Source organism: Crocuta crocuta, unplaced genomic scaffold (genome assembly GCF_008692635.1).
Source record: "Crocuta crocuta isolate KB4526 unplaced genomic scaffold, BGI_CrCroc_1.0 scaffold229, whole genome shotgun sequence".
Lineage (NCBI taxonomy): Eukaryota > Metazoa > Chordata > Mammalia > Carnivora > Hyaenidae > Crocuta > Crocuta crocuta.
This window is the reverse complement of record NW_027536464.1, coordinates 1,255,822-1,271,987: the sequence shown is the minus strand read 5'-3', so window position 1 is coordinate 1,271,987 and position 16,166 is coordinate 1,255,822. Positions and strand designations below refer to the sequence as shown.

At 34.9% G+C, this 16,166-nt stretch overlaps 1 protein-coding gene across 2 annotated transcripts in view; it reads left to right on the top strand.

The window, feature by feature from the left end:
- ABCA12 (ATP binding cassette subfamily A member 12) overlaps positions 1-16,166 on the top strand; it is a 174,355-nt gene that overhangs the window by 71,010 nt on the left and 87,179 nt on the right. For both annotated transcript variants that reach the window (XM_077748646.1, XM_077748645.1), the window contains exons 5-8: positions 1,310-1,407; positions 4,247-4,432; positions 6,084-6,262; positions 12,271-12,383. In XM_077748646.1, coding sequence (XP_077604772.1) covers positions 1,310-1,407; positions 4,247-4,432; positions 6,084-6,262; positions 12,271-12,383 — 576 coding nt within the window. The remainder of the gene's footprint in view (positions 1-1,309; positions 1,408-4,246; positions 4,433-6,083; positions 6,263-12,270; positions 12,384-16,166) is intronic.

The window sequence follows — 16,166 nt, the reverse complement described above, 5'->3', positions numbered from 1 at the left end:
GTCACAAGAATAAAGGACAGAGAACAGGAAATAGGGAATAAAGTCAATGATATTGTAATAGTGTTTGATGGTAACAGGCAATAACTACACTTGTGGTGTGCATAGCATAGCAGATGGATAAGTTGAATCTCTATGTTGTCGACCTAAAACTAATATAACATTGTGTGTCAATGATCCATCCCCCCAAAATAAAAACAAAAACAAAACAGAAAACTGTGACATTAAATAACATTCCAATACAAGTTGGTGGGCCAAATGAAAAAGGCCCTGTTGTGTTAATATTGGAGGAATATGGTGGTGAGTGGTTCTGAGGAGTTAATGTTCTGTTGTGAATGATCTGAGGGTATTTGGCTGAGTAGCTTAAAGCACGGTGGAAATAAGATCATAGTGTTGTGGTCTAGTAAGCTTTGCTTTGCTCAGTAGCCGCAGATTATGTTTCTTACCCTACCCTCGCCACTCATCTCACTAATGTATCGCCTGGTCTAGAGGAATCAGCTGGTAAATTCTTCAGCCCCACAGGCATTATAATAAAATGTAAGCCATACTGATGATAGATCATTGGGTTTTTTAATACTAAGATTCTTTGCTGTGAGGATAACAAACTATCTCTAAAATGTATAAAAGGCAACATACTGGTTACTGAACATGCGTGCTATAGGCATGAACATAATCTTCTAGCTAATGCTCCTAACCCAGAACGTTCCGCCACGTCATAAATAGTACTAGATGAGGCTACTTTGAGAATTACTTAATTAGAGTATACTGTAGTTTGGACTAATTGCTTCATCCCATTTATTTCATCTGAAATATCTTTCGGAAAACACTTTGGGGAAGAAAGAATTTATGATCCTAAGCAGATTTTAGCCTCCCAATTGAATAATTAAAAAGAAAACCATTATCACCAGATGTGCATTGCCAGATCCTTTGAACAGATGTTAGTTATGATGGATCTGTGAAGCTCGTGGAGACACCTCAAATCCTCCAGGCCTGCACAGAAATGATGTACTTTATTAGGCAATAATACTAGTGATGAAGTTTAATGACATAAACTGGAATGAAAGCAAATGACATCTAGGCTGATTGGAAAAAACCCAAGAGCAGACCAAAACCATCACAATTTTATGTGAAAAGAAATAATGATGAAATTTGCCGTTTTGCCAGTTCAGAACTTTCATGGAAGATCCATATTTGAGTACATTCTTGCTGTGGGGTATATAAGGGCACAAGTGATATTTATGGGTTGTTGTGTGACTGTGCCCATTTTTGTATGTCTGCTTAGAATGCTAATCTGTTCTTTTTTATATGACAGCCACAGTATTTCCCAGTTCAAGTTCTAATTTGGCAAGTACTGGAACAGATACTTTCAATGCCAGTCAAGTCCTTGCCCGAATCCTTGATTTGGAAAAGGTAATTTCACTCAGTTTTATAATGGATTGATAACAAATAGCAGTTGAACAAATACTTTAATAAAAGGAATTCCCAATCAGGAAGAGATTTGGGACACCCTCCCATTTGGAATAATATCCCAGGGAAATTTTTTTCCTAGGAGCTCTTCCATGAAAAGCTTCATTCTTTGGGTGCCTGGGTAGCTCAGTTGGTTCAGGGTCTGACTTCTGCTCAGGTCATGATCTCGCAATCCGTGGGTTCAAACCCCGCATTGGTCTCTGTGCTGCTGAACGTTGCTTTGTATTCCGTGTCTCCTCTCTCTGCCCCTCTCCCACTTGTACTCTGTCTCTCTGTCTCAAAAATAAACATTTTTTTTAAAAAAGCTTAATTCTCAGACATTCTAAATTCTTTAAGTTCTTGGACATTTATTTACTTCCCTGTTAAGTCCCTGAATCAAACTTAACATTTTCCTTTAGTAAGAGATAGGGTGGCATTATATATGATCCTCTAAATTTTTGAAAAAGGGAGAAAAAAAGGAATATGAAAGCAAATGAAGCTCTCACACTGATTAAACTTGCTGCCACATCCATACTGATCATGCCTTTGGAAAATTTGGAGCTATGAAAAATATCTCCCGGAAGTAATAAAATCCTTTTGCATAGTGTAGTTTGGAGAGCTCACATAGCAATCCCTCTCTGTTCACTAGTCATTTCTTTTAAGATTTCAGATGCAAAAAAATATAAGCATAATTTCTGTCAGAGGCATAAACTAGCAGCCTATGAGCTAAAAATGTGTGTGGGGGGGGTGGGGGGGGAATTTTAGGAATTGAATTTGAATGCCTTTACACAGGACAGGTACTCTTCTGTTGACCACAGTCCTCACTTTTCATTATTGTCTTTCATCCAGCCATATTTATACAGTTATTTGGCTGGTACCTGCAGGCATTTGAATCCTGCTTTATGTGCTCCTCAGATATCAAAAAGAGATCATTTTCAACATTTTCTAATAGATTTCTCTCATTCACTCACTGTCTATCTCTCTCTCATACTCACTTGTACACATATGCATTTTAAATAATATATTCATGTTTTATGTAGTAGACATTTCTTCCATCTGGATGGAACATAGGACATAGCTTTGACTTTTATTCATATTCCAGTGATCATAACCTCTGCTGCTTAATATGTCTCTGTTAGTTACCCTTAAAAACATTGTGTATAAATGAGACATTTCAATAAACTGATTTATGTAAATAAGTCAAAGTTTACAACAAAAAAGGGATTCCAAGAAAGGCACTATTACTCATCAAGACAATTCTACCAGTGTTAACTGAAATATAAGACTTTCCCATTCAGTTCAGTCTAGATTTTGAAAGTCTAGTTCCAACAGGAATATTTGAGATACCTGAAGCACCCTATTTGGCATAAGAAGTCCCCAATATGCACAGTTAATTCCAATTTAAAGCCTCCCTAAATCAGGCCAGTATGTAAATGGGGGAAAGTTATTTCATTACATTTCTATTCCTTCTGTATTGGTTCCTAGAAGCAAACTGTCTTGAATTGGATCAGCTAAATTCTTTAATATATAGAATAAAAATGCTATTCTCAAAAATACCACCTTATTGTGTTGAAACTCCCAAATTCTCTTTCTCGTATGGAATGAAATTTCAGAATTTTGTGAGGCAGCACAGAGTCCTGTATCCAGTGGAGATAAGTCAAAAATGAATTTTCTATGTATAGATACATATTTTTAGAGTACTTGGAGCAGGGAAGGGATGTCAAAATTAGGATGACATATTGATGCCTGTGTCAGCAATCTCTCTGATTCCTCTTTCTTTCTCTTTACTGCTTTCTGCAACCCTTGCAAAAATGAGTAGAGAAATCACTTTGGAGTGAGTTTATATGTAATGTTAAGAAAGAGATATGTATGAATGACTAGAGGACTTGGCACTTATACTATATCCTGGAATAAGTAGATCCTGTCTTGTTCCATTCACTTAGAAGTTGCGTCACTAGAAGGCAGAGTGCAGCTTCTGTGACATAATCTTAAGGGGAAGATAAAGTTAAATGGCCCTCACCTAACAGGGTTATAAGAATTAATTGTTAGGAAGGACCCATTAAATATTATAACTAAGTATAACTGGCTCTGTAAATACCTAAAAACCTACAATGGTCAATGTGATCACTATTCTACCTGAAATTAGTGCTGTGTCTGGCTGGTCTCTACTGTGAAATAGATGGAGGACTTAGAATGATTCCATTATGAAAGTGCTTTCCAATTACTGCTTTCATTAATTATATACTTTTATGTGTTTTCATGCATATGTTTTCTTTTTCTCTTCATATGCATAATTCTTAAATGAAGTATTTCTTTACAAATGAAATGTAGTCCATGTTTGTCTGCTTCATTAAAAACACTGTTTATCTTGGACTCAGAAGCTCCTCATCTTTGGAAGTCTTCCAGAGATGGCAGCCAGTTTCCCAGGAAGTGTCACGGTTAGGACACCTGAGTTTGCTGCTGGAACCCCAGGAGAAAGTCAGATTTTCAAGTCTGAAGATTCTTGTGAGAAAAGATCGTGTGCATTTAGTTTCTCTGGTCAGAGAGAGAAGATGAGTTCAACCAAACAAGTCATACATGAATCATTTAAATCATAACAGTGACAAGAGTGATCACATTCACACATTCTCTTGTAACTTGTAATAAACAAGCCAAATATATTTTAGTGTTATTTGAATAGTAGCTATAATGCGGGACCTTAAAATGGCTATTGTGGAAACAAGTCTATTTCCCTGAAGACTAGAATACTTCATATCTGTGTGTACTAACATCCTTATCCCACTCTTCTCTCACACATTTTTAGCTGTTAAAGCAAAATTCAACTTCAGAAGACATTCGGAGAGAACTGTGTGAGAGCTATCCGGACTATATTGCTCATTATGCCTTCTCTTGGACCACTCTAGGGAAAAATGTTTTTAACAAATTTTGCCTATCCAATATGACCTTTTTAGAGTCTTCTCTCCATGAACTAACAAACCAATTCTCTCAGGTGAGTGTAAATATTTTAATTTGATCAAGAACTCTTAAACAATGAAAGGAAAGTATTGTTTCCATTCTTGTATCCAAAAGTAATTCACCTTGAGTCAAAGAGCAAGTCCATAGTCCACATGGACTGGGAAATGTGGACTGGAATATGTGCTCACCCTTGGCATGAGTTCCTCACACAGAGATTCGCACTCAATGTCTAATTGTAGGTAATGTCTGTTTTCCATTTAAATGTTCAGGATTGAAATGATTTCAATGCTGAACCAAAAATACTGCATTTTGGCTAACACAGACACATCTTTGTAGATGGCTTTGCTCTATGGTGAATGAAGATTGTTTTCTCTTGAGATATTTTAGTAAAATTACTAAGGATATAAGTTTAATAAACTTTGGAGCCATATAACTCTCTAAAGTTAGAGTAATGGGTAATCTTTTTAATTTTTCTCATTAACATCAAGTCTACTTTGAAAAGCTGATTTTTGATAAAACAATATATTCCTCTCCCCAAAACAGTGTACATTAGAGACAAGGACATTTACTGTATAGTGGTAATGGCCACTTTTATACACTATTCTTAACACTATGATATGCAAATTTAATGAAACCCCACATACAGTGAAAGCTCACAAAAAAATTCAGAATTTTCTTGGAATTTCATAACCAGGAATAAATGAAACATGTCCACTTCTGATATTTTCCTCTTGGTTCTCTGAATTTTATTCTAATTTTTGTTAAGTTCAGAGTGCTTGAATTACCTTTAGTAATCTGAGTTTTCCAAATAAACCAGATTAGAGACAGTGTTATAATAACTCCAATCCAACTTAGAGCACTTAAAATGCTTTCTTAACAATTCAGCAGTCATGTAGAGTAGAATGTGTGCTTAAGAATATATTGTTCAAAATCACATTCTCAGCATGAAAGAACCTGAAGTACAACTGAATAAAAGACTGACTTTACCAGTGTGAATGAGTTTATTAAGAAAATTACTTTGGGTGGGAATATAATGAAGAAATACTTTACTTTGAAAGTACTACCTGGGTCCTGTGATCCAGAGCAAGAGCAGAAGCCATGGTTTTTGTTATTTGTTTGCTTATAAGATGTGATTATTATATAGATTCACTGACTACATAAATCATTTATTATAATTAAAGTTCCTGATATGGCAACAAAATGTTGGAAATATTTTATTCCATTAAGTATGTATGTATGTATGTGTAATTATAACAGTAAATACATATAGTTTTAAGGGTTCCAAACCCAAATAATAAATAATATAAAGTCTACTAATGGATATAGAGAAGATATCTCTGTAACTCCTAAACCAGATATCCTAGGGAAAAACAAAAATATTACTAGAACCCAATTTCATTTTAAGAAATTAATAAATGCAATTTAAAATATTTTGTATAAATAAATGTAGCTCTGTTAACCAAGCTTGAAATATGCCAGTTTCTCAAGGTACAGGAAAAAAAATCCAATTATGTTTAAGTATATTAGAAATGGTTATAATTTTTCAAAGTATAGGATGATTTCATATTGTATGCAAATCAGGAAAAAATTATGTGAAACTCTAAATTTTTCATTCTTTCAAAAACATTAAGCCATGTGATTACAAATGCCAAACTCTCATTTTGTACTGTTTGTCATTTTATAAGATATCAAGTGATTCCAACAACCAGAAGACAGTATTTCAGGAAATGGTCAAAGTGCTGTCCTTCTTCTCACAAGTACAAGAGCAGGCAGCTGTGTGGCAGCTCCTTTCTAGTTTCCCAAATGTGTTCCAGAATGAGACGACACTGAGCAATCTGCTTGATGTTCTTCGAAATGCAAACAGGTAAGAAAATATGAGAATCAAGTGGGACATTACTGTTCACAAAGAAGTCTTTTTTTTTTTTTTGGAATGTTATCTGTGAGGATCACTGGTAGGTAAGTAATTTAAACATGGAGCAGAAATCCTTCAGCACCTTATTGCAAATTTTAGCAATGAAGATGAAGGTATTAGTTAAGCAAAGAAAACAAAACACAGTGTGCCTGTCAGGGTTATCCAAGTGTACGTGAAGAAGCGAGGAGGAACACGAAGTTAACAAATGTATTGTCAGTTGATATTGCAGCTTCTGAAAAAGGTGTGTGACAGGACCAGTCATAGATTAGAACATTGGCTCTGGCTCATTCAGGGAAAACCAGAACTCTGTGCATTTAGCATTTAAACTGCCCAAGAATAAACTATTCCTTTGATACCATCCAATATAAAACAGTCTGTTGGTTGGAGTTTTGAATCGAGCTACCCCTGTGGGGTTGGCTTCCCTCATGTGCAGCCAGCCTATACATGACCTTTCTAAAGCTGCATATTAGATTGACTTTATTTGACATTTATGACACAAAGATTTGAAATTATTTGTGCAGGAGAAATCCATTTAATTTTTTTAATGTTTATTTTTTTAAAATATTCATTTTATGTGTGTGTGTGAGAGAGAGAGAGACAGAGACACAGAGATAGAGTGTGAGTAGGGGAGAGGCAGAGAGAGAGGGAGACACAGAATCTGAAGCAGGCTCCAGGCTCTGCTCTGTCAGCACACAGCCCAATGTGGGGCTTGAACCCAGGAACTGTGAGATCATGACCCAAGCCAAAGTTGGACGCTTACTGACTGAGCCACCCAGGTGCCCTCAGGAGAAATCCCTTTAAAGATTATTTCCTTATAAAAGAATTCAGACTATTACCAGCAATTAAGACTTAATGGTCTTATATTTAAGTTTTGACTTTGACTCCTGTCTAGCTAATTTGGAAATGTGCTTAAAACACACACACACACACACACACACACACACATATAAACTACATCAACAACCATCAATTATTGTGTGTCTGTTACATACCAGGCACTTTGCTGTGCCCTTTATATATCCACGTTACATCCTACAGCTAAACTAATACTTATTTTGTAAATGAGGTAACAGAGGGTCATGAAAATTAGTATCTGATGATTATACAACAAGGAGGGTTTAAACCTAGGTTTTCTAACCCCAGAATGCAGGCTCCCTCTCTAATATGTTATTAGGAGCATGATATATTCCATCTATAATGTCTGAAGCACCAGAAGAGAGTGTTCTCATCTTCTTTGGAAAGCTTCCAAGAGCTTATGTTTGTTCAAAGACCTTATAATAAGCCCTTATGTTAATCTCATTAGATCCCACAACAATGCTTTGAGATTGAGACAACAGATAGCCCTGTTTTGTAGAAAAGGAAACAAACTCTTTCAAATGACTTCTCCAAGGTTCTAGAGCTAGGTAAGTGGCAAAGGCAGGACCTGAAGTCAAGGAATCTGAATCCAAGTCTTATGCTTTTTCCACCATAGCATGTCTAAATTACATAGCATAACTAAATTACAGAAGGGCAAGATGTTAAGAAGTTTGGTTTTCTAAATTGGTCCTCATTTTAGCACTTAGGGTAATTTTCACTTGCCCAGAATTTTGGCAAGTTATTCATCCTCTTGTTCTTATTTATATTCTGTCTTAACAAGCAAATGGGTAAATCAAAGGAGAAAGAATCATTTGAATTATATAATGTAGCCATAAAAAGAGTCAAAATAATAATCAGACCACAGTAAGACATCACTACACACTCATTAGAATAGGTAAAATTTTAAAAGATGGACAGCCCCAATTGTTGGCAAGAATGTAGAACAAATAGAATTCTTTGGAAAACAGTGTGATAGCTTCTCTTTTTTTTTTTTTTTTTGAGAGAGAGATAGAGACAGTGTGATCAAGGGAGGGTCAGAGAGAGAGAGGGAGACACAGAATCTGAAGACAGGCTCCAGGCTCTGAGCTGGCTGTCAGCAGAGAGCCCAACATGAACCCACGAACCATGAGATCATGACCTGAGCCAAAGTCGGACACTTAACCGAATGAGCCACCCAGGCGCCCCCAGTGTGATAGCTTCTAATGAAGTTAACAGGAGGTCCGTATGATGTAGCAGTCTACTCTTAGATATTTACCCAAGTAAATGAAAACATATGCCCACATGAAGACTTGTATGCTATGTTTACATCAGATTTATTCATAATAACTAAAAATTGAGGGAAAAACAAATATCCATAAATAGAACAGCAAAAGAATTATAGATAATTTATACATTGGAATTCTACTCCACAAGAAAAACAAATGATTACTGAGTCACACAATAATATGAATACATTTATTATGCTGGCAAAAGAATCCAGATCCCTCCCCCTCAAAAAAAGAACACCCGCTGGATGTGTAGATATTATATTATTCCATTTATAGGAAGTTCTCAAATAGACAAAATTAATTTATAGTGTTAGGAATTAGATCACTGGATCCCAGGACAACTGTTGGGAGCATGAGGAAATGTTTTGGGGATTATTGAAATGCTTTGTATTGTATTAGCATGGTGGCTACATGAATACATACATTTGTTAAAACTCACTGAATGATAACCTAAAATAGGTGGATCTTATTGTGTGTGTATTATACCTCAACTAAATTTGGTTAAGAAACAACAAATAAAAAAACAAAAATCCCACAAAATAATATTTAGTAGAAGGTAGGAGATCCAAAAAATACTTTAGGGTTAAAAATAAAAAAGTAAATAAAATAGTATAGGCATTGTTTTAGTGAAGTAAATTTTATAGGATGGGCATTGCACTGTAGCTATTTGAATTCTTTTAAAATTTAGAATTATTACATATTATATCATTATGAAGTAGAACAGGTTGTCCAGTAATGATTACAAATGTTGTAAGCCAGTCTACATGATAATGAAAAAGAAAATAGAAATAGCCAGAAGAAATAAAGTAAATGACATTTGACTTTAAACAATCCTTTTTTTAAGTGGTCAATACTTATTTAATTTAGTTTTTATTGCTATTTATACACTTGTTTTTTCTAATATGATAGCCCTTGGCTATCTAATATGGCTTTCTAGTATGATAACCACATTTTGACTAAGACTGAAGTTTTAACTTTGTTTAACTTTTAAACACTGATATTTGATTCAGTTAATGGTAAACCTTTTAGTATGTTTGGAACCATGTTGATATATGAACCTACATTTCAACTATAATTGAAATGAAATCTAAATATGGAATAAATATTTTCAATGAAAATTTATCATCTAAATTCAGATGCTCCATAGTGTAAAATTCATGGTGAATTTTGAAAAAAGACATAAAATATTTCATTAATAATTTTTATGTTGATTAGCTATTGAAGTGATAATATTGGATGTATTACATTTAATAAAATAGTTTATTAAAATTAATTTCATCTATTTTAGTTTTCTTAACATGACTACTATAAAATTTAAACATTCGGCTGGCATTATATTTCTGTTGGCGAGCCCTTTATAAACCATTTTTTTAAAGTTAAATCTTCTTTTTTATTATTATTAAGCTGACAATGTCATTAAGAGTCATAATTTCCTGACATAAATTGGCTACGTACCAAATTAGAGTCTCATTAGTTTATCTTACTCTTGTTGATCAAGTAATAGGGATAAATGAACTTCACAAAAACTTAGTCATTTCCTTCAACAGCTTCTTATTTTTTGACTTGTAAATTCTTATTAAACTGTCACCAAAACTAGATTATACAGTGCTAATGTTATGACATAAATTAGCAAAAATGAGCAATCTCAAAAATATCAAGAAGTATAAATGGAAAAATTATATGTGATTTTCACCATTTATGAGGAAGCTGTGCTGAAATCCAAATCATGAGAACTCTTAAAATTTAAGATAAGTTGTCTTTGGATAACTTCCATTTTTATATGATAAAGAGCAGGAAAAAAATCTATGAAGTAAAATAAAAGCAGTTTGATCAATGAAGGGTTCAAAGGATTTCAGAGATGAGGGTAAAGTGTCATTATTTTTAAGTTAAATGTCGTGTTATAAAAAGATGAATTAAATCTACTGACATTTTACTAATGATATGCACAACAATAATGTTGACCGCTTTAATGAGATTGCCAACTGTTCGATCTTTGAAGGTGTTACAGTGAAACAACAGAGCAGGTGAGTTAGGCAGAGGGCCAAGTTGGGAGAAATCTAGTGGAAATCTATAACCTGAGACAGTCTAACTTGTCTCCATGGTCAGAAGTGTTCAGAAGCAACCCAAAGTCTGAGAACTGGGAGATTCTTAGGGCAAATATAGAATGCCTGAGGTATCCACTGCTATGTGTATAGAGCAGAGAAGAAAAAAACACAGCCATGCCTCTACGGCCAAACACAATAACAGGTTGATAATGCCTGTGGGCTCCTGCGGAAACGTTCTGCCCTCCTCCTCTCTAGCCATGTTGGGGCACAGAGGCAAGATGAGGAATGGAAAGAACATAAACTGTGCAATTAGACAAAATCAACTGTACTTACGAATAACTGGATAACCTTGTATACATTATATAACTGTTGAACTTTAGTTTTCCCACTGTAAAACAGGGGGAATAAAATGGACTTTAGAAATTATTAGAGGACTAAATAAAATTACATACATGTTTGTATATATACATACGCATGTATTTCTATGTATACCTCATACTATACTAGAAACTAGAAGACACTCAATATTTACTTTTCTAAATATAGCTTTTATTCACAGATAGGAAGCTGAAATTATGATCTTAATCTATTAAAAATTTCAGAAATATCATAGAAAACCATGAAAGTATATGCACATACTGTATCTATTACTGGAGTGAGCTTTTAGTTCACTAGGATACATAGGGAAAAACTATTAGCTAATGTGTACATTTAACTTCATGATGGCAGATTGTTAATGAAGCCTATTGTTCTAGTTACTACTCATGTAAATTAAAGCATTGCCCTTGATTATTGATATAAATCACAGTATTTGAAACACTCAGATGTACAATGATAGCTTTTTTTAAATGTACAAATGACAATAAAGGGATACAAAAGACATTTCTTAGGAAACAAATTGCTTTTTGAAAATATTGAATAAACTCAAGCATAAGGGAATTTGCTGATTGGCCATCCCCATCGCAGACCTCACATAAAAACTCTAGGAAAATAGTGTCAGTTGGTCTGGATATTAGTTTTGAGCCACCCCTGGAGTAGTGCCTATGGGCCACTTAGAGAATAGAATGCTATCTTTAATTAGGGCAGGCTCTGTTTCTTTTTCAAAAACATTACCCTTTGTTTAGCAAAAGATAAATATTTATCAAATGCTTAAATAATTATTATTCCTGAAATGGGGTCCTTTCTCTAGCCTTGATTTTTTTTTTTTATTTAGAGAGAGGGAGAGAGAAAGAGAGAGAGCACACAAGTGGGGGAAAAGAGGCAGAGGGGCAGAAGAAGAAAGAATCCCAAGCAGGCTCCATTCTCAGCACAGAGCCTGATGCGGGGCTCAATCGCACAACCCTGGGACCATGACCTGAGCCCAGATCAAGAATTGGACACTCAACCAATTGAGCTATGCAGGTGCCCCTAGGCTTGATTTTTAATAAAAATAATTTCCAATATTTAAATTTTCCCTTAAATAGAAAAAAGCCATCATTTCATTGGATGTAGCTATTCCTAACCACTTATTTTTAAGTCTTACCAGAAACGATTGATATGAACTTTACTCCCTTACTTTTAGGCCATTGAATCCCAAGTCTTTAGAATCTGGGAAATGTAAAATGCTCTGTCCGGTTCAAAAATTTGGGGGCATTTTGTGCATGAACAAACAAGTAATCAAAAGACAAAAGCAGCATCTTGTCTTCTACATTATAATTTTCTATACTGTAGCCATTTTCCCCTTGAATAACCTTTTGTGTCTGTCTGCAAACCCTGAAATGCAATCTGGTTTAATTGTTTTTTGACTCGTTAGCGCACTGCTGGTAGTGCAGAAGGTTTATCCACGTGTTACAACTAACGAAGGTTTCAAAACTCTCCATAAATCTGTTAAACATCTGCTGTACACTTTGGACTCCCAAGCTCAAGGTATTGTATTTCCATCTAACTATATCGAATTATGTGTCACAAAGCCTGTTAGAAATATAAAAACAGAATGCAACCAAAATAATCATTTATAGACGATATTATTCTTAGGTGGGCAAATATGCCTCACCTCAATGTCCATCTCTTGGTAATCAAAGAAAGTGAGAAATGGCTAGAAAAGAAACCGTGACTTTTTAGGATTTTTATTTAGGTGAAAATTGTCTCTCTTAGCTTATAAAACTATGTTTATACTTGGTATGCAAAATAAATATTAGGACCAAGCCTCAACAAAAAGATTTCTACCACTTTTTGGAGCAAAAGCCTACACTGAATTGCAGTATTTTTACCCTCATTACCAGATATTGGCTTTTTAATCAGGATGAATCTTTCATTGGTAAAAATATACCCCTCAACCAGCCATCTTGAAAATACTTGATGGACATCAGAGCATGAATATTGGTATAAATCTGCTGTCATTCCCAGCAAGACAAGCTATAGCATGTTACCAGTGAGTCAGAAAATATCACCTTTGCATATACACAATAGCATTACATACCACACACATGGAAATACACAGATATATATACACACAGACACATATAGGCAAAGATTTAGGGCCATAAAGAATAAATATCCTCTTTGAAGTACCAAGTACATACAGTGTTTGGTTAGCATTTGTCTTTTCTGAATGAGTTTAGAATTCTGTTTTCTCAGCTCACTTTGCCAGCTTTCCAATATTTAGACTCTACCTTTGGATTACAAGTTAAGTATCCTGAGAGCATCAGGTCAGAAGCTGATTATTCATTTTACTATTACTCATTAAACTACTAGTTTTCATATGAATAACAAGTTTCAATATGCTTTGAAGAATTCTCGTTGGACAGTCTAACATACTTTAGAAACCAACTTCTGCTAAGCTAGAGCATTTTTTATATCCACAATTACAAAATTAATGACTAGTTTGTAAGATTGATTGTTGTAAAATTTAATGGTCTTGACAAACATTAGGAAAAAAATGCTTGCTCTTTAAAAAAAAGTTCAGGCCAGACAACCAGACTGTACACCAATGAACACTAATTATTTCCTCTGTATTTTTTTATTTGCATTTTGAAGACTTGAGAATTTCAAGTTTCTTCTTACCACTCTTTTTCTTTTCATCTTTAGATTCACACCTTGGAATTATTTAAAGTAAAGGGATAAAGTTAAAAACATTTTTACAAAGGACAGAAGCTCATCAGTGGCTTGCTTAGAAGTCAGAGAAGCAACATTTCTTATTAACTGAGTCATCAAAACACTTTCCCTGGTGAACAGAACAGCTCAGTTTTCAATATTTACCAATGGCCATGTTTCATGTCTATGAATATGCTAATGATTTGGGCATGTATTAAAACATATCATTGGGCAGTCAAGTTGACAAGGAAATACATCAAAGAAATGTGCTGTTATTTATAAAATTTGAAGTGCTTACATTTGTTTATTTTTTAATTTCCTATACTTGTGACTTTATCAGTCTGAGGATTAAAGCAGTAGCATTTATATCAATTCCTGAATGTCCTTAACCCCAAACCCCTACCTTCTTGAGCAGAAATCTTGTGGCCTTTGAAATATTCTTCTAGGTATTTCTGCGAATCCTTCAGTGAACTCAAACTTGTCATTGAAGGCTGAACCAGTGACCCTAGTTTAAGAGTGCTTGGGTTTCTAGCCCCAAGTACAGATGCTTGCCATGATGCCCAGGCCACGTTGTGCTTGGTCTTCCTGACTTTTGGCAGTATCCATGAAACGAACACACTTCTCATTTGAATTTACACTCAGTTAAGCTGGAGTGTGGTGATGTATCATAGCATAGCTGCTTGGGCTCTCTCTCATGTATGAGAGGGTCCAGATTGCTTTGAAAATCTCATACCACTCTTTTGAAGAAGGAAATTAAGAAATAGTAGCTTTTGTGTTAATGCTAAGTGCTTTACTATCTTAAATCACTGTTCTCATTAAAATAAGTCCATGAGATAGAATTATTATTCTATTTTACAGACTAAACTGAGGCACAGGGAGGCTGAGCACTTTGCCTATGCTAACCACCCAGCAAGTGGCTGAACTAAGATGAGATCTCTCTGTCCCCAAGCCAGTCCTCTTGAGTTCTTTGACAGATGGGCTTATTCACATTTACTTTCTAGGACATACACACTTGATTCTAGGATATTTCTTGGGTCATGAAAGTACTTGCCACCATCAAACCTCAGAACAGCTCCCACTTTCAGCCACTGTGGAGTTTGATTCATCATGTCAGATTCCTTCCCGCATAACTTTTTCTACAGGCATGCCTCCATTCCTCTTTGCACTCTGCTTCCTATAGACCTTTCCCATCCCTGTCTGTCTGTGATTCAACACATTTCAACTTTCTTTAGAAGACTCCTGAGCAACCATTAAAATATGGAGATTCTAATAAACAGAAAGATTGTCCCCTAACTTGCTGTCTTAATTCTCAGCTCTGCCCCAGTGAAGATCCCTGCCTCACGGTTAATATGCTTTAGTATTTCCATTTATAAACACTGGGTGTAGAGAGCAGGGATTATCTTTGTAACTAATTGAAGTTTGCTTTTTTACAAAGTAGTAAATTATATGAAATTACTTCTTGAAATACAAAGCCATCCTTAGTGATGAAAGAGGTTATCTGTACACTAGATTTCTTTTTATGTCTATGGGTACCATTTTCAAACATATCTAATCCTACAAATAAAAAGGATCTTTTTCAAGATCTGTAAAGGTTTCCACTTCTTAAAGCCTCTTTAGTACATTCTCTCTTCTAAGATATTTTATAGTTCATGGGAAATGTCCCTAGTCAACATCAGGGTCAAGTCTATCATTGATATGTATAAAGTTAATTTCTGTTAGTTACACATTTTAACAGCTTGACGAGGAAGAGAAACTCTACAACCACATAGTATACAAATGCCAATAAACCTGCTCAACATTATGTAAGAATTCAAACTGAGCAAGATTTGAATTTGGTAAAATGGTTTATATATTTTTACATTGCAAGTGTATAAATATCAACAGAGCCCTATCCTTGATTCTTCTGTATATACATGACAACAAATAATAGGTATTATCATTATTAATTAGGTTTATTTATTCTGGGTATCTTCATTCTTGGTTCTTTAACGCACTGACACATACTTATCGCTAGAGCAGTAATATTAGCTGCACCTTGAGTGCAGCACAGTAAAATTGTGCTCTGCTGAACAGGAAAACCGAAAAAGCCCTTGTGCCAGGTACTAGGGATGGTGCAAACATTACTCATACACCACTGATACACAGGTGGACAAGGAAGTCTTTCATTTAGTGATAGTTTTTTTTTCACGCACATGCTAATTTAAATAAACTCCATGATCAGCACCAGAGAAGTACGGATGATTGCATACATTTGTGGTAGGACCTTTATAGAAGGCTTCAGGACACACTAACTAGGAACAGTGAGAGAACTATTAATGCTTACTAGTAATAAAATATCCTATTTAAAGAGATTAGATCAGTGTTAAAAAATCCCACCACTGGAATATACTGGATTATAAGGAATAAGTAGTGTCTTGACAGAAGACTGAAAGATTTGATACCTTTTCTAGAGGGGCTGAATGACAACTTTGGATTTATGATTTTTATTTATACAGTAACCATTCAAAGCACTCTCATGTTCAATTTTTCATGTGAATACTGTTGCACACTTATTCTTTTATGATACAATGTTATGTGGCAAGCTGAATCAGTGACCTATTTAACTTCTAGGGGCAA